At 39.5% G+C, this 22,250-nt stretch overlaps 1 protein-coding gene and 1 pseudogene across 3 annotated transcripts in view; one reads left to right on the top strand and one right to left on the bottom strand.

Moving 5' to 3' along the window:
• XRN2 (5'-3' exoribonuclease 2) overlaps positions 1-22,250 on the top strand; it is a 92,057-nt gene that overhangs the window by 11,918 nt on the left and 57,889 nt on the right. Inside the window, exons 2-13 of one of the 3 annotated variants that reach the window (XM_008141133.3) lie at positions 4,710-4,837; positions 4,920-5,031; positions 6,916-7,027; positions 8,676-8,734; positions 8,811-8,900; positions 10,483-10,555; positions 10,695-10,745; positions 11,218-11,375; positions 19,079-19,153; positions 19,240-19,373; positions 19,471-19,528; positions 19,612-19,719. In XM_008141133.3, the coding sequence (XP_008139355.1) occupies positions 4,710-4,837; positions 4,920-5,031; positions 6,916-7,027; positions 8,676-8,734; positions 8,811-8,900; positions 10,483-10,555; positions 10,695-10,745; positions 11,218-11,375; positions 19,079-19,153; positions 19,240-19,373; positions 19,471-19,528; positions 19,612-19,719 (1,158 nt within the window). Of the gene's footprint in view, positions 1-4,709; positions 4,838-4,919; positions 5,032-5,190; positions 5,280-6,915; positions 7,028-8,675; positions 8,735-8,810; positions 8,901-10,482; positions 10,556-10,694; positions 10,746-11,217; positions 11,376-19,078; positions 19,154-19,239; positions 19,374-19,470; positions 19,529-19,611; positions 19,720-22,250 lie in introns of those variants that run through there. The other 2 variants (XM_054723713.1, XM_028144955.2) reach the window with 2 other exon arrangements.
• Positions 11,969-12,095, bottom strand: LOC114231456 (small nucleolar RNA SNORA36 family; annotated as a pseudogene).

Genomic DNA, 22,250 nt, shown 5'->3' with positions numbered 1-22,250 from the left:
GGGTTGGGCGAGCTTTATCGCCTAGGGCAGGAGTTTTTCCCTTTTCTGAGCTGTGGCTTCTGGAAGGGGCAGTGCCTCCGGAAAAATGGCCGTTTTGGTTTGGGGGTGAATAACCGAATGCCCTTCTCTAGGCCACCACTTGTCCACGTTTTCCCCCAATGCTTCCCACCAAAGCCTTGGGTGAGTAGCTGCAAATGAAAATCCCTTGCTTTGGGTTAAAAAAACAACAACACAAAACTGAGGCTTTGTCTTCGACTAGCACCCATCTACCAGCTCGGGTCTCCTGGATGTTATGTGGGCCACTGTTCTCAGCTCTGGTGCTCCTGCCTGTGGAGCCCACCCTGGGTTCTGGGCCTTAATCTTTTCAGGGAAATAACACTCCTGTAGCTTAGAGATCCCTCCTCACTCTTTTTTTTTAACCACCTCACTCTTGAAGCTGGGTCAGTCCCTCTCATTACCTCACCCTTCCTACCAGTCTCCAGGTAGTTTCAGTCCTTCCTGATATGTCTCCTCCTCAGCTGGATCTCAGTTGGTAATTCTGGGAAAGAGGTGCAGGATTCAAGAGGTGTCTATATACGGCCTTGGGAAGAGGTGCAAGATTCAAGGGGTGTCATATACGGCAGTCAGCCCATGAGGGAGCCTCGTGTGCATAGCTGCTCATACCTTGTCAAACAGGCTTCCTCCAATCATGAGCCTTACTGTTACTAATGTCAGCTGATGCTGTAATTGGAGGTGGAGGTGGAGAGTGCACAGATGCAACAGAGACCAGAGCATTCTGAGCCCATAAAGATGTCAAAAAATAAAAAGGTAAATATCGGTAAGCGATTGTCTTACTCTGCAAAATTCAAACTGAATGTAATCAGCTCTGTAAAAGAGCATGGAACTAGACCTGCAGAGAGACAATTTGGACCTCCTCCCACTGAGTGTATGATCAGACAGTGGAGAAAACAGGAAGAACAACCCCTTAAGATGCCAAAAAATAAGGCCTTAAGAGGAAAACCAGCAAAATGTTTAAAATATTGATTTCTTAATTTGGGGTTGGAAAAGTGGAGGGCGTCTTATACGTGGAAAAATACGGTACTTAAAAACCTGTAGAGGTTTTTGTTTTTTTCAATTCAGACTATTTGTATATTTGAACCATCTTTACTTCTTTAAGTACCTTCTTTGTCTTGATCCCTTGGTATTTTTTTTGCACAAATAGGAAATTTCCCAGCTGCCCATTTGGATTACATATATCCCTCCTTTTCCACGAAGTGGAAGAGGATTGGGCTTCCTACTGGACAGAACTACCTTGACTGCCAGCCTTCTGGGTAGGCATTCTCCCTGTTCCTCTGAGGAACTGCTAGTCAGCCAGGGTACTTCTTGGCCCTTCATTCTTAAGCACTCATGTTCTTTGGGAATACCTATCTCAAGTTGCCTTGTCCATGTGGAGCCGGAGAGAAGAGTGAAAAGATGGTCCTACTGCTGGTGCTGATGGATCATCCAGAGGCTTTCTCTTGAGCCCCCTGTCTGAGCCTCCCACTTCTTGGCAGGGGAGCTTCTCTCTGCATGTTTTAGGCTGTGCTCCATCTTGTCAGATTTACTAGTTTTCCACATTTCAAGCCACAGAGGTTCTATAGCAAATATACGCAGTTGTGGGTGTGTGTTGGTTTGTTTAGTTTTGTGGTCTTGGGGTAGAAAGAGTAAAGCCGCAGTATGTGCTCACTTTATCATTTGGGAAACCCAAAAGATAATGAAAAAGTTATTTGAAATTAATTGGTATTAGGGTTCAGAGTGGCTTTCCTTTTTAGCTGCCCTTTGATTGATTAAAGATATCTCCTTAAACCCAGACGCACTGGCATTGTTTTTAGCAGGGCTCTTGAGTGAGTTTCTTTGTTGAGCATCAAAATCTTCTCTTAAAGAATTTCTAGATTTACATAATTAATGTATTGAATGTATCTATAGTACTTATGAAAGGAAAATATGTGTAGCTTTCTTATTGGGAATGCCTGGAGCTGTTTTGTTTTTTTTGTGTTTTATTTTTGCTTTTTTTGTTTTTTAATTAGGACCCACCTTGCCCTCTTCTGCATATTATACTTTCTACTTAGTACAAGTAGAAGTTCTCATGCAGCTACACTCAGCATTCATTGAAGACCTGTAATATGCCTAGTGCTGTACTAGGCATTAAGGCAGAGGTTAGCAAGCCAGTGACCACCTATTTTTATAAACAAAGTTTATTGGAATACAGCTATACCCATTCATATCCATATTACTTATAGCTGCTTTCAGTCTACAAAGGCAGATATGAGTTGAGATCTCATGGCCAACAAGTTTAAAATATTTATTAACTGGCTTGCTGGGGAGCATAAAGAAAGTGGGTCTCCATTCTCCTGAGTGTAGTGTCTGCTTGGTGTAGGAAAAAGGAAAATGTGGAGTTTGGAGTATAGACATTAGATGAAGAGGTAGAGAGCCTCCTACCTTCGTAGACTTTGTTTTTGTTTGAGGGTCATCCGATTATCTTCTTCGATATATGTCTCCCTCCCCAAAATTGACCTGCTTTCCTTACCATCTATCCTATTCACTGCTTCTTTTTTTTTCCACTTTAAATTTTATTTTTTAATTACAGTTCATATTCAGTTTTATTTTGTATTAGTTTCCGGTGTATAGCATAGTGGTTAGACGATCATATACTTTCATTCACTGCTTCGGATCAAGCCCCTTTTTTTGTGATTCACAGCATGTATGTGTAGAATACTGTCTGGCAGCTTCTTCCCTGGACTGTCTTTAAGTTCTTTTTCATATCCTTTATTTCCAATTATAAATATAAATGGAAGCCCAGTCTTATTCGTATCCCTCTCAAAGATAACCATTGTCCTGACATTAGTGTTCATCCCTTGCTTTACTCTGTGCTTACATTGCTTATGTAGTCATCCCTAAACAATAGCTAATACTGTTTTGTCTATTTTATACTTTCTATATTTGATATGCTGTCTATTTTTTCTGGAACTTGCTTTTTTGGCTCAGCAGTATATTTGTGATTATCAACTACAGTTTAATATGTGGGCTCTTTTTTTTTGCTAATTAAGTTGACTGTTTATTTTTTCAACTGCTTTATTGAGATATAATGTATATATATCATAAAGTTCACCTATGTAAAGTATCAAATTCAGTGGGGTTTTTAGTATATAGAGAGTTGAACAACAATTGCCATTATTTAATTTTAGAACATTTTTATCACTCCCAAAAGAAATGTTGTATCCATTTGCAGTCACTTCCTATCTCCCTTACCCTTCCCTTGCCCTCAGATTGAAGTCAGTCTATTTCTATTTCTGAATTTGTTTTCTGGACTACATAAATGGGATCTTTTATGGGAGTTTTTGCCTATCTTTTACTTGGCAGGGTGTTTCTGAGGTCTATCCAGGATGTAGTATGTATATGATGAGCTTTTAAATTGTTCACATTTTTTCTTTTTGTTATTACAAATGATGCTTTATATGTAAGGGAAAACTGTTTTAAATGATTTCTATTAGTAACAGTAAAAGTCTGATTTCATATTCTTACCGTTTGCTGAATCTCTGGAAGAAAAGGACAGAGGAAATGTTCATTATAAAAATATATCGGTGCCTCTAGGAATAAATAAGGCACAGCCCTTACCTTTTGAAGAATTCACAGTGTGGTTGGATTAGAAATGACAGATTAATTATAAAGCCATGGGAGTGCTACAAGGAAATTAACAATAATGAGGAACTGCAGAAGGAGGAGCAGTTAGTTTTGGGGGAGAAGTGTACAAAGTGTTACATGGTGATTGACATTTGATCTCAGTCTAGACCAGTGATGGCGAACCTATGACGTGTGTCAGCACTGACACGCGTAGCCATTTCTGATGACACGCGACCGCTGAGGCGGCCGCATGCCGAGGATGAAACATTTGCGAAATAATGTTTTTTCCTCAAAGTGACACACTACCCGAGTTATGCTCAGTTTTTTGGCGAAGTTTGACACACCAAGCTCAAAAGGTTGCCCATCACTGGTCTAGACCCTGGAAAATTAATAAGATTTTAGGAAGTGGGTGTTGGCAGGGAAGAAGGAGAAGCAGTGTGCAGAGCCATTGAGAGGTGAAAGAGCATTTTCCAGGAACTTAGAAGAGAGAAGGTGGGCCAGATTTATGTTGTGGTAGGTCAGGATGGTAGTAGTAAGGGTCTAGGCTCATTGGTGTGCTCCTGCTATGGGAATCATTGGAATAATTAGGCAGGATTAAGACACAGCCACATTTGGATTTTAGAAAAAAACAAAATGACAGTGGAGAAGGGTGGGCTGGAGATAGGAGAGTCTAGTGGTGGAGCAGTTCATACGAAGACTGTTCTGATCTTTTAGGTGATGTTGGTAATGGTAGTAGGAATGACAGGAGATAGAGGCATTTTTCAGATTAAATTGACAGGATTTAGAGATAATGGATGGTGAGGGAAAAGACTTCAAGATGATTCCTCTGGTTTCTCACTTGGACAACTGAATGAGTTGAGAATTTGACAAATATCCCCCACATAATTAAGATTAATTGGTTGTGTTGGAAGCTATCATTTCCTATAGATGAAATATCTGCTTCAGTTCTAGGGAGTAAAAGAACTTATTTTATAATCTAATTCAGAAGTGAAACAGGTTCATACTGAGCCTAGGATGTATTGATTTAGACTTAAACAATCAAACTACTATTAATTATCACTTTCTCATAGCCCAAAGAATGCAATGGTGTAAAGGTTCCTGTTGATGCCAGTAAACCTAATCCAAATGATGTGGAGTTTGATAATCTGTATTTGGACATGAATGGAATCATCCATCCCTGTACTCATCCTGAAGACAAGTACGTAACCCATTTTTGTCACTGATATCATAAGTTACAGAGGAGTACTATATTATATTACATTGTTTGCTTGTTATTATAGACCAGCACCAAAAAACGAAGATGAAATGATGGTTGCAATTTTTGAGTACATTGACAGACTTTTCAATATTGTAAGACCAAGACGACTTCTCTACATGGCAATAGATGGAGTGGTGAGTACTAAAAAAATTAACTTAGAGTCCTTCATTTTTGCTTTTGTTGTGTTCCCAATGTCTACAATGAAAGTCAGCTAAATAATGAAAAATGTTGACTCTGGTCAATTTGAAAAAGTCTCATCCTTCAATCATTGATTCAAACATTTTTTGTGCCAGGTACTGTGAGTTGCTGGGGATATTGATGACTGCCTTTGCTTTTGAAGGGCTTTCCACTAAAGGGACAGACACATAAGTAAATGAGTGAGGTTAGTTACTAATTAATGAACTTTATAGACACTAAATAGCATATGCAGGGTATTGAGGGAAGAGAGTCAGTGCTACTCAGGAAGTTAGGAGATAGAGAAGAGGTGACTTCTGTTCCATTTCTTGAAGGGCAAAGTATAATTGGATATTGGTGGGCAGTAGAGGTGAATGGATTGGACAGATGTGGGAAAGGAGGACCTTCCAGATGTGCTAGGTAAACACACTTCCATGCTATTGACCACACTGACACATATGGATGACTGCAGGTGTTTTAGATTGGAAAGGGAAGTAGAGCAATGGCTTGAGTTCACCTTACCTGCTACATTCAGAAGTTTGGATTTTATCCTATAGGCAGCAAGTAGCTATCCAAGTGACTTAAGAAGGGAATAACTTACTGGTCTACAACAATACCAAGTAGCTTAGGTTATAAATGACCAGCAAACTACATAGCAGGGTTCAAAGAAAATTAAGGTAAGTCATTACCCTAAATTTGTTTAGCCAGGAGCAAATAGATTTTCTTTCTTTTATATTTAGTAATCCTAGTGGCTAATGCAATGATTTTGAAAATCCAGAAAGCTCTGTGAGGTTCTATTTACTCAGTGAAAAATCTTAGCTGCCTGATATCTTGTTAAGTTACAGTTAAAGTGGAGTAAAGAATAAAGGGAACAAGAATATGTCTTATTTGGAGCATATTTCAATTCATATTCAGCTAAATTTCTTAAAGAAAATTTTTAACTTTAGTGTGTCCTTACTGCTACATCAAGTATATAACGTGGATATTTGTATGTGTATGTACATGCACATATCTGCAAGATTTTTTTTGGTAAATGTAGATCATAGAACTTGGTACTTGAAAGAAATTAGGTGATCTCATTTTACAGAAATGGGACTTATTTAAAGAGAACATAAAAAACCCCAACTTATTTTAGATGTGGACAAAATACTTCAGAGTCCCAACCCCAGAACTCAGTTCAGTAATTTAAAACCTTACATTCCAGCTCATTTCATTCAAGCTTATTTGGTGATTTAAATTGCATTTGGTGAGAGTGATTTAAAAGTGCATTTGATTAAAACCTTGTTCCTTTTTTAACTGTTGTACCTTACTGTAGATAGAGCAGTCATTGTGAACCTCATTCTAGGAAATACAAAGGAGAAGTGCCATGGGGTCTTACAGACCAAGAAGTAGTTTTCTTTTGTTGGTTGTCCTTTTTTTTTCTATTGCTCCTATGGGGCGTTGTGAATCCCATTTGGAGACCATCCTTTTTAGGCTTGGACATAGGGAAGGTCTTCCTGATTCTGGTTCTGTAGAAACTACCTTTGCTTGCTGGCTGGGTCTTTGAGTAAAATGAGCTTTCCTTGTGGAGAAACCATAACCCAGTGGAACTGATGTTAGGTTGTGGGCCCTGCTGTGCTGTGGCTTCATAGGATGTTTGTCCATTTGAGCTCAGCTTTTCGGTTTTTGATCCAAAGTTAAGTTCTCGGGGTCTCTTGTCTGTTATGGAAGGATTGTTAGACATATTACTTACCATTTCCATCTTAGTGTACTATTTTTACAAGAACAAATGATTCAAAATAATGTAGATTTAGTTGTGAATATTTTGAATGGTATTATTTGAATATCGAAATACGTCTTTTCAGGCACCACGTGCTAAAATGAATCAACAGCGTTCTAGGAGGTTCAGAGCATCCAAAGAAGGAATGGAAGCAGCAGTAGAGAAACAGCGAGTCAGGGAAGAAATACTGGCAAAAGGTAAAGAATATGCTCCTTGAAGTTGGATTTTTATAAGATGTATGGAGAAGGGGATGGGGTGACAGCGTTTTCTTATGAATAGGCAGAGCTTTAATTTAATTAGGATCCCAGAATATGCAAGGAAGATTTATGTTCACTATTGAAGAAAAGTAGTACATGGAACTCTTTATACTCCCATTAATAAGCTTGTATATTTCCACACTATAGTCAAAGGGAAACTTGGAAATAAAAGTAGAGAATTCTGATTTCATTGCTTTTCAGGGTACATGCAGCTCTTCAGCTAACTTTTAAATAGATATTTTTATTGATTTTAGAGAGAGGAAGGGAGAGGGAGAGGGAGAGGGAGAGAGAGAAACCCTGATGAGAGAAATATCAATCAGCTTGCCTCCTGCACTCTTCCTACTGGGGATTGAGCCCACAACCTGGGCATGTACCCTGACCAGGAATCAGACTGGCGACCTCCGGTGCATGGGACAACACTCAACCAACTGGGCCACATTGGCCAGGCTTCAGCTAACTTTTATGCATCTGTAAAATAGAAATACGTTAAGAGTGTTTCCTTTTCTTATGGGGATTGTTAGAAAGCTACATTTCTGGAAATATTTTCCTCAGATCAGTCTTGGTGGCTTGCTTATTGCTTCCCTTAAGAACTCAGAGGTCTGTATGAGGAGGCTGGGGAGGAATACTTTCAGTATAGATTGATGTACCAGATGCTGAGGCAATGAGGTACCCAGGGTTTTCCCATTTGAGAGGTGAGTAGAATGGAGGACAGTCATCTTTGCAGGTCCCCAAAGACTTGACATTCCTGATGGGAATATAGGTAGGAGTTGACTAAGTCTCAGAGAGGAGGAAGATCAGGAGTTCTGATGTCCACTGGGTGAAGACACCCATGTATGAGATGGGGCATGTTGTAGCAGGATCGTTTGTTTTTTTGTTACATAAAGCAGTATGCTAGACCAGGAAAGCCATAATTTATTGGCTGGAGAGAGTGTACTTGGCAGTTGAAAAAATAAATATCGTAGTGTAGTCAGCTCAGGCCTCTAGCTATGATAAATTTTTATGTTATTTTGATTTGCTGGAAATATATAGGTATATATTTATTTGGCTGCAGCTTGTAATTAATACTCTAAAACTTGTTTGTATTTGTAACAGATTGTCTTTGATTTTAGACATGTCTCCTTTCTTGAAGATACTATGAAGATAGAGGAAAAATAGGATTTTTTAAATGTCTAGTTGACAATTTTATTTCTTATATAAAGCTGTGATAAAACCAGCATTTTAATTTGTTTTACTAAGGCACCTTTATTTAAATAATTTATCAGATTTAAAACTCCAAACCCCATGTGTGTGTAAGTGAGAGAGAGAACTGTTACAGAGGTCATTAGAAAGAACATCAGCATTTTGATATTTTTATAACAACTTAGTGTCTTTTGCGTACTATATGTTGTTTGACAGTCATGTTAAGTTTAATTTAAATTTGAGGGGAGGAATCTTATTTTCCTCCCAAAAGGGAAAACATTGTTCCTCAGGTGACAATACTTGTCTTTCTTTTGTATTTGAACTTTTTGCTATTGTTGTTCTGGCTTAATATTGAGTAATTTACCTCACTTTTTATGGGGAGAACAAAACATTGCCTCTTTTTCTTTAGGTGGCTTTCTTCCTCCAGAGGAAATAAAAGAAAGATTTGATAGCAACTGCATTACACCAGTAAGTAATCTCATGCTTTGCTAGCTATTGCTGACTCTTAAGTGATCAGTTAATTTATTTTCTTCTATCATTTTAGGGAACTGAATTCATGGACAATCTTGCTAAATGCCTTCGCTATTACATAGCTGATCGTTTAAATAATGACCCCGGGTGGAAAAATTTGACAGTAAGTTTCATATTTTGGTACTTCAGAAAGATTAGTGTGATCATTTAAGGCTGTACTTTGGTATGACTGATGTTATTTGTCCTCCCTCCCCCCCCCACCCCCACACACACCCCAACAAATGCTAGTTGACTGTCAGAGGAAAGAAGTTTCCAGGGTTATTGGAAATGGAATGCCTTGCATGGTCCAGTTTTAAAAAGTTGAATTTTCTCTCAATGTCAATTTTGTCCTTATCACTATGAAGCCATAAAATGGGACTTATGATTTTAAAAATATGAGTGTGTATGTATACATGAAAGTAATTTTTAAACGAAAATTTCTTAAATTAAAATCAAATTATGGCCTTGCCAGTGTGGCTCAGTTAGTTGAGACTTGTCCTGTGCACCAAAAGGTTGCCAGTTTTTTTTTTTTTCTTTTAAGTCTTTTTTTTATTTTATTTTATTTTTTTAATTTTTAAATTAATTTCAGAGAAGAAGGGAGAGGGATAGATAGAAACATCAATGAGAGAGAATCATTGATTGGCTGCCTCCCACACACCCCCTACTGGGGGGGATCGAACCCGGGACCCTTCAGTCTGCAGGCCAACACTCTATCCACTGAGCAAAACCAGCTAGGGCAAGTTTGCCAGTTTGATTCCTGCTCAGGGCACATGCCCAGGTTGCAGGTTTGATCCCCCATCTAGGTGCATGCGGGAAGCAGCCAATCCATGTTTCTCCACATTAATGTTTCTCTCTCTCTCTCTCTCTCCCTCTCTCCCTTCCTCTCTTTAAAAATCAATCAATTAAAAATAAAGAATACAGTTACATCAAGGATTAAAGTTGTGGGCTCTGCCTTTAAATAATGTCTGTGTTCACCCTAGCTAGCTTGGCTCAGTGGATAGAGTGTTGGCCTGCAGACCAAAGGGTCCCGGGTTCGATTCTGGTCAAGGGCATGTACCTTGGTTGCAGGCTCCTCCCCAGCCTGGGCCCTGGTCCAGGTGGGTGCAAGAAGCAACCAATCGATGTGTTTCTCTCACATCGATGTTTCTTTCTCTTTCCTTCTCTCTTCCACTCTCTTTAAAAGATCAATGGAAAAATATCCTCAGGTGAGGATTAACCACAAAAAGGGAAATAATGATGATAATAATAATAATGTCTGTGTTCTCTTACGTATTTAAATAAAATATAAATGAGTTTTTATGTAATTTTAGATTTACAAGTCCCCCCCCTATTAATTAGATGTAACAAATTGTATTTAATAGGATCTTTTATTGATTACTCCCTGGACTTATATGGTTCAGAGCTATGTCTTTGGATAGTGGTGAGAGTAGTAAAAACTTAAGAACCAATCAGATTCTCTAATGACTGAGTTTGACCCAAAATTTTCATTTTTGCTATTTCTTGTAATAAGTTAATCAGTGAAATAGTTTGGATGTTTACACACACACACACACACACACACACACACACACACATTTTATTAAGAAAAATTTCCAACTAATACGCTATCTTATGAGTTATTTCCATTTATTTTTAAGATACTCAATTCAGTTCAATTTTGTTCTAAAAAATTAGGAATGAACTGAAAGTGTTAACTTTTTTTATAGGTTATTTTATCAGATGCTAGTGCTCCTGGCGAAGGAGAACATAAAATCATGGATTACATTAGAAGACAAAGAGGTAAAACTGATTTGTAAATATTTGATTATATGTTCTATTAGAAAGAAAGATAAGCCATTATATGAAAAGCATTTAGTAAAATATGACATTTCTTTGGTATAAAATATATTTATATAAATATATGTTTTCCCCTCTTTAGCCCAGCCTAACCATGACCCAAACACTCATCATTGCCTATGTGGAGCAGATGGTAAGTTTCTTTTTATGGGATTTGATTCTCTTGGATTAAACCATAACAATTTGATGGGTTGGTGTATAATAGTTGATTACTCATGGGTGCCTAGAAATTCTAAAATGCCTTGCTTATTTGATGTTTGAGAGGGAATTAGTTTTGAGTTGTTTAATCTGTAATTAATTTACCTATGCTTATATTTTACATTAAAACCTTTAATATTGCTGCACATAACTTTAAAATGGAAAATTTCCAAGTGTTGACCGTGAGTGGTAGTCTGAATTCTAGGCCCATGTATATCTGGAGGACATCTTGTTGGCTGAGGACTGCTAGGAAGTGTTAGGCTTTTTGGCTTTGCCATTTGTTTGTCTGCCCCTTTGGACTTTGCTTTGTACTGGTGTCTTACTTTTTTGATGATGTCCTGTGCCTTTCATTATGGTAAGGATCTTCTCAAAGTGCTCACTGTTCAGTTTTTTGTTGTTGTTGATAGCTGATCTCATCATGCTCGGCCTTGCTACACACGAACCCAACTTTACCATTATTAGAGAAGAATTCAAACCAAACAAACCCAAACCCTGTGGTCTTTGTAATCAGTTTGGACATGAGGTCAAGGACTGTGAAGGTTTGCCAAGAGAAAAGAAGGGAAAGGTAAGAATTTGAAGTGGTAGTTGCCTCATTTTTAAATTTTATTTAATAAAACATACATATTTTTTATTGTAACAAAATATAAAATGTGAACTGTAGGGAGCGGTTATAGGTTTAAGCCTCGGACTGACCTGCTGGCAAAGCCACAAACAAGCCCCAGCTTAGAGGGCACAGCCCTCTCATAATTAAGCTTGACCTTATGATGCTCTCTAGATCCTTCCTGGGTAGCTAGCTAATGGGCTGTGGGAGGTGCAGCAAGTGCTGCCAAAACAAGTGAAACTCACAAGAACATTGTAACTATGGTGACCACTACCTTGTTTCCTCTGACTATAAAATAAAGCATCAGCTTGCAGTCTGGATCTGTTCTGTGGTCTCAGCCAGGCATAGAAGATCCACCTAGACCCAGCTTAGTCTCTTTGTGTGTCTTTTCTTCATCCTTCGCCGCCCTCCCTCAGGCTCGCTGAACCCTTGGCTGTGCTGGCGCGGCACAGTTAACCATTTTAAGTGTACAATTCAATGAGAATAAATATATTTAGGTTGTCTCATTTTTAAGATGGATAGAGAAGATTATGATTGATTTTTTTGTTTTGTTTTGTTTTTGTAGGCTGGGAGTAAGTGAATAAAACAATGTTTTCTATCCGGTCATCTCCCATGGCCTGTGTTTCAATGTCCCAAAGTTTAATTAACAGAACAGGGAAGATTGATGAGTTTTTTACCTAGTACTCTGTTAACCCTCACAGAGATGTATCTTTTAAAGATGTTTATTTAAATAGATCAGAGACAGAGAAGCATGGAATAGACCGATGAATCTCAGGGAAGACAGGTGTGTGGGTTTGGGGGTGGAGAGATTAACCAAAGAATTATATGCATATAAGCATATGGGTGCAGACAGTAGTGTGGGGAAGGCCTGGGCAGAGGGGTGGAGGGCAGTGTGGGTCAAAGGGGGAGAGAAAAGGGGCATCTATAATACTTTCAGCAATAAAAATGAATTTAAAAAATATTTTTACATCTCTTTTTTTATACTTTTTAATTACAGTTGACAGTCAATATTTATCTTAGTTTCAGGTGTACAGCATAGTGGTTAGGCAATTATATAACTTATGAATTGGTCTTCCAGATAATTCTACTACCCACTTGGCACCATACATAGTTATTACAGTATAATTGACTGTAAACCCTATTCTGTACTTTTCATCCCCTATTTTCTAACTACCAGTTTGTATTTCTTTTTTTTTTTTTTTCAGTTTGTATTTCTTAATCTCTTCATCTTTTCACTCAGCCACCCTAACCCCCTTTCATCTAGCAACCTTCAGTTTGTTCTCTGTATTTATGTTTGTTTATTTTGTTCTTTAGATTCTACATATAAGTGAAATCATATGGTATTTGTCTTTCTCTTTCTAATTTATTTCACTAGCATAATACTCTCTTATGTCCATCCATGTTGTTGAACATGCTAAGATTTCATTCTTTTTTTATGGCCAAGTATTGCATATTTGTAACACTTTATCCAATTATCTATTAATGGGTACTTGGGTTGCTTCCACATTTTGACTGTCCTATATAGTAAAAGCCTAATATGCTAAGTGTCCAGTCGGCTGTCAGCTGTTCAACCAATCAAAGCGTAATATGCTAATGATATGCTAAGGCCACTCAACTGCTCGCTATGACATGCACTGACCACCAGGGGACAGACATTCTGACTGGTAGGTTAGCTTGCTGCTGGGGTCTGGCCAATCGGGACTGAGCGAGATGCTCCGGACACACCCTGGAGCCCTACCGCGGTCCCTCCCTGGCCGTGATCATGCACCGGTGGGGTCCCTTGGCCTGGCCTGCGCCCTGTTGCAATCCGGGACCCCTTGGGGGATGTTGGAGAGCCAGTTTCAGCCCGATCCCGGAGGCCAGGCCGAGGGACCCTAGTGGTGCATGAATTCATTCAACGGGCCTCTAGTTATAAATAATACTGCAGTGAACACAGGGGTGCATATATTTTTTTGAATTAGTGTTTTGGATTTCTTCAGCTAAATACCCAGAAATGGAATTGCTGGGTCATAAGGTAGTCCTACTTTAAAAAAAAACCATATAGCCCTGATTGGTTTGGCTCAGTGGATAGAACGTCAGGCCGTGGACTGAAAGGTCCCAGGTTGAATTCTGGTCGAGGTCATGTACCTTGGTTGCAGGCTCAATCCCCAGTAGGGGGCGTGCAGGAGGCAGCTGATCGATGTTTCTCTCTCATCGATGTTTCTAACTCTGTATCCCTCTCCCTTCCTCTCTGTAAAAAAATCAATAAAAATATATTAAAATATGTGTGTGTGTGTATATATATGTGTGTGTGTATATATATATATATATGTTATATATATATATATATATGTATATATATATGTTTTTATTGATTTTTAGAGAGGAAGGGAGAAGGATAGCGAAATAGAAACATCGATGAGAAACATCAATCAGCTGCCTCCTGCATACCCCGCACTGGGGATTAAGCATGCAACCTAGGCATGTGCCCTGACTGAGAATCGAACTAAGGACCTCTGGGTTCATGGGTCAGTGCTCATTCACTGAGCCACATTGGCCAGGCAGTAATGCTATTTTAATTTTTTTGAGGAGCCACCTTACTGTAAGTACTTTCCATGGTGGGTGCACCAATTTGCAATCCCGCAAACTTTGCAGGAGAGTTCCCCTTTCTCCACATCCTGGCCAATATTTGTTCTTTGTTCTTAGTGGATTTATTGATGATAGCTATCCTGATAGGTGTTAGGTGATACCTCCTTGTGGTTTTAATTCATATTACTCTGGTGACATTTAACATCATTTCATATGTCTATTGGTTATCTCTATGTCCTCTTTTGAGAGGTGTCTATTCATGACCTTTGCCCATTTTTTTATTTTATTTTTTAAAATACTTTTTCATTTTCCAATTACAGGTGACATACAATATTATATTAGTTTCAGGGGTACACCCAGTGATTTAGACATTGTATAACTTACTAAGTGATAATCCTGATAAATCTCATACCCATCTGAGACCATACATAATTATTAGAACATTATTGACTATATTCCCTATGCTGTATTTTACAGCCTCGTGACTATTCTGTACTTCCTTTTTTTAAAAATAAATCTTTATTGTTCAGATTATTACAGGTGTTCCTCTCCCCCAGCCCCATAGCTCCCCTCCACCTGATTTCCCACCCCACCCCATGCCCTTAACCCCCGCCACTGTCTTCATCCATAGGTGTAAGATTTTTGTCCAATCTCTTCCTGCACACCTCAGACCTCCTTCCCCCTGAGAATTGTCCGTCCCCTCCCTTTCTATGTCCCTGATTCTATTATATTCACCAGTCCATTCTGTTCTTCAGATTTTTTATTCACTTGATTTTTAGATTCACTTGTTGGTAGGTATGTATTTGATGTCTTTTTGTTCATAATTTTTTACCTTTACCTTTTTTTTCTTCCTCTTAAAGAATACCCTTCAGCATTTCATGTAATCCTGGTTTGGTGGTGATGAACTCCTTTAGCTTTTTCTTGTCTGTGAAGCTCTTCGTCTGACCTTCAATTCTGAATGATAGCTTTGCTGGTTAGAGTAATCTTGGTTGTAGGTTCTTGCTGTTCATCACTTTGAATATTTCTTGCTACTCCCGTCTGGCCTGCATAGTTTCTGTTGAGAAATCAGCTGACAGTCGTATGGGTACTCTCTTGTAGGTAACTAACTGTTTTTCTCTTGCTGCTTTCAAGATTCTCTCTTTGTCTTTTGTCCTTGGCATTTTAATTATGATGTGTCTTGGTGTGGTCCTCTTTGGATTCCTCTTGTTTGGGGTTCTGTGCGCTTCCTGGACTTGTAAGTCTATTTCTTTCACCAGGTGGTGGAAGTTTTCTGTCATTATTTTTTCAAATAGGTTTTCAGTATCTTGCTCTCTCTCTTCTTCTGGCACCCCAAAAATTCGGATGTTGGTACGCTTAAAGCTGTCCCAGAGGCTCCTTACGCTATCCTCACACTTTTGGATTCTTCTTTCTTTCTGCCTCTCTGGTTGGGTGTTTTTTGCTACTTCATATTCCAGATCTTTCGTTTGACTCTTGGGGTACGGTGATCTACAGTTGAGTTTCTGTATATTCTTTATTTCAGACAGTGTATGCTTAATTTCTGACTGGTCCTTTTCCATTTTTTTGGTATTCTCATTAAGGTCCTTGAAGGTCTCTTCAAGTTTCTCAGCCGTTTTTAGAAGATTCTTGAGTAACCTTATAAATGTGGTTCTGAACACTGTGTTGTCCAGTAGTTTACTTTCCTCCATCTCTCCTATTCGTGACATGCTTCGGTGTCTCCGCATTTTGGCTGCCTCCTGTGTTGATGGAGTGGCTTTGTGTGGTCAGTGACCTATAGGGGCCGGTAGCTCAGCTTCCCCAATCACCCTAGGTGGTCACTCTTGGTACACCTCTTTGTGGGCTGAGTGCAAAGTCTTGTTGTAGTTAAGCCTCGATTGCTGTTGGTACACTGGGAGGAATTGACCTCCAGGCCAATTGGCTGTGAGGACCCGCTGTGTCTATAATGGAAGCACTGCTGCGCTGGAGACACGCTTATGGTACTGGGCTTGTTTCAGTGGGGCTTTGGTGCTCACTGAGTCCGCCTCCCGAATGTGTCACTTATGGATGTGAGGAGTTGAAATCTGGTGTCTCACACTGACCCCTACGTATACTGGCTTGTGGATCTCCAATGGGGTGCAGTTCAGCTGCTGTCTGAGGCCACCCTGCAGGAGCTACAGCAAGAACTGCTGTCCTCTCCTCCCTGCTTGGAGCTTGGAGGCTTTGGAGCTGTCTGTACCGGGTTGCAAGTTTACTAGTTTAAACTGCAACAGAGAAGGCCATTCATATGCAAAAGCTGCTGCTAGGAGCTTGGGTGTGTTTGTAGATTGTGCGGGGCAGAGTCTCAGGGCGTCACTAGGCTAGGGTGTGGCAAACAGCGATGGCTGGCAGTGAGCCGCCTCCAACCGCATCCCCGTGTCTCGCGCCCTGGCGCAGCCAACAATTCTACCTCCACGCAGCTCTGCTAGTAAGCCACCCTCACTCTCTGACCCACTGGCAGACAGCCCAGTCTCTCCCCAGAAACTGGATTTCAGAGAGATTGGGGGCTTGTCTCTCTTCGGATTGAAGAAAGCAACGCCCGCCTCCAGCTGGGCACTGTTGCCAGCTCGTATCGCACGTGTGCTCCCCTATACCTCAGTTTTTCAGTGTTTGTGCCCTGATTGCTCCCGTCTCTTTCGGTCTAGTTGTAGAGGTTCCGCTCAGCCAGCTTTCCCGTGGTTCTGGGTGATAGACGTTCTGTCTTTTAGTTGTAGTTTTGGAAATTGTTTTGGACGGTAGCAGCCCAGATGTTTATCTACGCCGCCATCTTGGATCTCTCTCCAATTTGTACTTCTTAATCCCTCCACCTTTTTCACCCATCCTCCCACTCCCCCCCACTCCTCCCCCAGTCTGGCAAAGTCAAAACATTGTCTGAATCTGAGTCTCTTTCTGTTCTGCTTATTTTGTTTTTTAGGTTCAATTGATCAATATGTACTTATTGCCATTTTATTGTTCATATTTTTTTTTCTTCATAAAGAAGATCCTTTAACATCTCATGTAATACTGGTTTGGTGGTGATTCCTTTAGCTTTTTCTGGACTCTATTCTGTTCCATTCATCTATGTGCCTTTTTATGCCAGTACAGTGTTGTTTTGATTACTGTAGCCTTCTAGTATAATTTGATATCAGGTAGCATGATACCTCCAACTTCGTTCTTCTTTCCCAAGATTGTTGTGGCTATTTGTTTTTTTGTGGTTCCATATTAAATTTTAGGATTATTCTAGTTCTGTGAAAAATGCTGTTGGTGTTTCTATTCGGATTGTGTTGAATCTATAGATTGCTTTTTGTAGTATGGACATTTTAACAATGTTAATTCTACCTATTCATGTGTATAGCATATGTTTCCATTTATTTTTATTTTCTTCAATCCCTTTCTTTAGTGTCTTGTACTTTTCTGAGTACAGGTCTTTTACCTCCTTGGTTAAATATATTCTTTGGTATTTAATTTTCTTTTGATGCAATTGTAGATGGGATTTTTTTTCTCAATTTCTGTTTCTGATAGTTCATTATTGGTATACTAGAGGCCTGGTGCATGGATTTGTGCACCAGTGGCGTCCCTCAGCCTGGCCTATGGGGATTGGTTGAAACTGGCAGTACTACATCTCCCAAGCCCGGGGCCGGGCGCCACACTACTCCTGCTCATCCTGGCCCCCACTGCGCCTGGGCCACGACTGCTTGGTAGGCTCGCTGCCGCTCTGCTGCAGTCTTCGTTTGCCTGTCCTAGGGCGATACTGGTGCTCATGATGAAGAAGCGACCACAGGCTCGCGCCCGATCAATCCCCATGCTGGTCCTGATCCCGGAGGTGGGGTGGGGCGCATAGGGAGAGTGTCCACAGGAGAAGCTCTCGCATATGGCCTCTAGTGTAGAATAAAAGTGGTGGAAGTGGACAACTTGATCGTATGGGAAATGGTTTTAGTTTTTTTCCTGTTGAGTATGATGTTAGCTTTAGGTTTGTCATAAGTGCTGAGAATTTTTATCATAAATGGATGCTGGGTTTTGTCATGCTTTTTTTCCACCTAGTTATATGATCATATTTTAAGTTTTTAAGTAAATAAGCATTTAAGAGCATGTACACACTCTTATATTACACTCTTATATTATTTCCACTTTTCTAACATATCTATATGAGACTTAGATCTTATAGGTAATGCATATTGCACATGGTTTATTTGTACGAGTTATTTTTTCAATGGTTATTCTTCTTAAAAGGAACTACAAGTCAAATTTATTAAACATTTTGTTTTAAATATTAAAGTTACTCTTAAGTTTCTACATATTTTGGGTTGCTTGATTATATCCAGTCCCCTCTAAAGGGGTTTTTGTTTTAATATATGGAACCTTTTAAAAAGACATGCTGAGTGAAGAAAGGCAGGTAAGAAATATACTGTATGTTCACAGAGAAAGATCTAGAGGACTTTACATCAAAATATTAATATTGGTTGTGTGTGGGTTAGGAGTTGGCAAACTACAGCCCTAACTGGATTGCAGATTTGGCCTATGAGCTAAGAATGATTTTTTACATATTTAATGGGTTGTAAAAAACAAAAAATATAACATAAAATAATATGGGACAGAGACCATATGTGACCCCTACAAGCTAAAATATTTACTGTCCCCCTTCAGAAAAATCATTTGCTACTCCTTGGTGTAAATGTGACTGGGATCATGGGTAATTTTTATTTTTAAAACTAGAGGCCCGGTGCGGGGGTGGGGCACGGGGTCCCTCAGCCCGGCCTGCGCCCTCTTATAGTCTGGGACCCCTTGGGGGATGTCTGACTGCTGGCTTAGCTAGCCCGGCTTCTGGCTGAGCGGTGCTCCCCTTGTGGGAGCGCACTGACCACCAGGGGGCAGCTCCTACATTGAGCATTGCCCCCTAGTGGTCAGTGCGCATCATAGCAACGGGTCGTTTCACCATTTGGTTGAGTTGCATATTATGCTTTCATTATTTAGGATGTTACGGTGAATACTTTTTTTATTTAAAAAATAGAGTATTAAAATGGATCTGCTTTAAAAAAGCCATATTTATTTGATTGAAAATTTACAGAGTTTAGAGTGGACATGTTTAATCCTTGATCCCTTTCTTGTAGCACGATGAACTTGCAGATAGTCTTCCTTGCGCAGAGGGAGAGTTTATCTTCCTTCGTCTTAATGTTCTTCGTGAGGTATGTAGTCATAATCATTGGAATTGGCACTCTAAGACAAGTGTGCCTTTAATAGCTTTAATGTCAATGTTCCTTTTTGGTTGTAGTATTTGGAAAGAGAGCTCACCATGGCCAGCCTTCCATTCACATTTGATGTTGAGAGGAGCATTGATGACTGGGTCTTCATGTGCTTCTTTGTGGGAAATGACTTTCTTCCTCATCTGCCATCGTTAGAAATTAGGTATGTGTGTTTTTGTGGGTTTTAAGACTTGCTTTAGCCTCCTTGCCTTTACAGTGAATACTGGTCCTAATGCATAATATTTGTTTCCTGGTGGCAGGGAAGGTGCAATTGACCGTTTGGTCAACATATACAAAAATGTGGTACACAAAACTGGGGTAAGTTAACTCTTGAATAATTTCAAAACAGAAATATTTGCTTTTATAAGAAGGTTATTTTACATGTATTTTATTACTTACAGGGTTACCTAACAGAAAGTGGTTATGTCAATCTGCAAAGAGTACAGATGATCATGTTAGCAGTTGGTGAAGTTGAGGATAGCATTTTTAAAAAGAGAAAGGATGATGAGGTAAAGTGTTTCTATTGCAGTAGCTAAATTGCTCCTGTCTCTAATAGGCTGTGATGATCCTGTGATTGTACTTTTAACCTCTTTGAGTGCATTGTTACATCATTATAGTGTATCGAACATCAGTGTAATCATGAGTGGTAGTGCTTTCATTATTTTATAAAGGTTTTGATGCTTGCTTTGTGGAATTATATATATTGTACACTGTGAGTTGCATTGTAATTTTTTTCTCTTCATATTCTTAAGATATAAATCTAAACACCTGTCCAATCAATAGGATATGAAATGAGGTTTCCAAGGCTACAAGAATGCTGGGATTGAGCTGCCATGTTTATAGGAAGTATTTATGCTCTGGAAGACAGGTTAAGAGCTAGGAACTTTGTACTCTGGTAGTAGAATATAGAGGGTGTGATTTGGATTGCATTAGCCAAGGCAGGGAGTTGAAGCTTTGAGTAAGAAATTTAAACTTAAAAGAGGGAAATAAGGTGGGGGAGGTGGGTGGGTTGGTGGGTGGGAGGAGATCAACCAAAGAACTTGTATGCATATATGCATAACCCATTGACACAGACCATAGGGTGATGAAGGCCTGGGGCCAAGGTGGGGGTGTGTGGAGGCAGGCTAGAAGAGGTCAGTGGGGGAAATAAGGGCACAATATGTAATACTTTCAACACTAAAGATTTTTTTAAAAGAGGGAAATAAAATAACAAAGCTCTTAGAAATTGATTACATCTGATAGTGTGGCGGGCTTAGGTGAGAAGTTCGGGTTTTTGACCTGGATAGTTAAGAGTTTGCTGGTGCTCTTTACTGACATAGTAAGTACTGAGGGTAGAGCAGGTTAGGGTGGTGACAAGGTAGAAATCAAATTTCATTTTGGAGGTATTGAGTTTGAGAGATACCTCAAGCACTCAGGACACCTGAAAGGAGAAAAGCCCAGGAAGCAATTTGATAGGTATGTGTAAAGCTCAGAGTAGAAGTTTTTTTAAAGGAGATTTGAGAACCATTAGCGACTAGGAGGTACTTCAAGTCATGAATGTGAACTTGAAATCCCTGGGAGCTTATATGGAGTGAAAGTGCCTCCAACAGAAACCTCGAGAAGCGTGGGCGTATAAGGAGAAAGAGGAGCCAGTTCTAGAGAGATAGGAGGAAATACCTGAAGAGAGGAGAAGTGGAGGTGTCAGAGTGATATGAACAGGCCCCTAGTCAGCAGCCAGGGGTTCAGAGGCCTTGGGGAGTGAGTGCGGGAGAGGGGCAGCAGCTTGGGGACTGAGTGGGTTGTGGGGGAGTGGCAAGGGAGGCAAGCAGTGGGTAAAATGAGCAGATAATAGTAGCAGATACGAGTGAAGGAAATCCTTTTGGAAACTGATTTTATAAAAAGTCATATGGCTATTTTGAGCAAATACCAACATAATATTGCTTCATGATCTAACATTAAAACATGTCGTTGTATCTGACAAGATTTCATGTTTTCTTCAACTTTTATACTGTAGCTGGTGATCTCTTATTTTAGAATTTGGAGTACCATTTTAAGTAAAAGAGTGGGTGGACTGTAAGCAATCCAAAGCTTTTGGTATTTGGTAATCTTTGATGGCAAGAATTTTTTATATGTAAAATTCAAATAACAGAACTAACTTTGTCTGGGATACCAAATGTCTACCAGGACAGCCATTGTTAACTAAGTCTTCAACAATTATAGTGGCTCCACTTGACCTGCTGCCATTTATGTTTTAAGAAAAAACTGTACGTAGTGTGTACTGCTTGGTGTAAAAGCCTCATGTTAGAACAGTCCTTTTATGTGGCTTTAGCAGACTTTACACTATTAAATATTGGTGATATTTGGCATTAGGGCAGGTTGTATGGGATTTGATAGATACCAGAGTGCTTCAGATTTAGGTAATAATGGTTTTCAGACAGCCTGGCAAAGAGGACATTTTAAAACTTTGGGTCTTTTTGGGTGTCATTGACATCATATGACATCCATCAACATGGTTGGGCATGGGGGAGGGGAGGACACGGAATTTATGAACTCTCAGAAATTCCATTGTATTTTCCTCGAAAGTGTGTCCACTTTTGACAGATTTCCAAAGGAGTTGATAGCACCCAGATGGACCTATTCTGCATATGTGTGACTACTACCCTTAGAAATAGGTATTTAACTGACCAGCAGAACAGATAGTAGAAGAGGCATGCATCAATAGATATTATTTAAATTGAGCAATTAGGTAAATGTGATGCTTTTTGTTTTATGAGCTTTGAGGTTTGCCTTTTAATCTTAACAAATATTGTGTGTTTATTCAGCAAATATTTATTAAGTGTTACCATGTGCCTGGTAGTATTCGGAGTGTTACTGATAGAACAAACAAAACAAAAACACACAAAAATTCCTAACCCTGCAATGTTGACATTCTTCTGGCTGAGATGGATGATAAACACAAAAACCTAAGTAAATCGTGTAATGTGTTAGGGATAAGTGCCATGAAGAAAATTAAAGCAGGTGAGGAAATAGCTGGGAAGGTGGAGATAGGTAGTTTGCAATT

This window comes from Eptesicus fuscus, chromosome 12 (assembly GCF_027574615.1).
Source record: "Eptesicus fuscus isolate TK198812 chromosome 12, DD_ASM_mEF_20220401, whole genome shotgun sequence".
Classification (NCBI taxonomy): Eukaryota; Metazoa; Chordata; class Mammalia; order Chiroptera; family Vespertilionidae; genus Eptesicus; species Eptesicus fuscus.
This window is presented reverse-complemented; position numbering and strand designations above follow the sequence as displayed.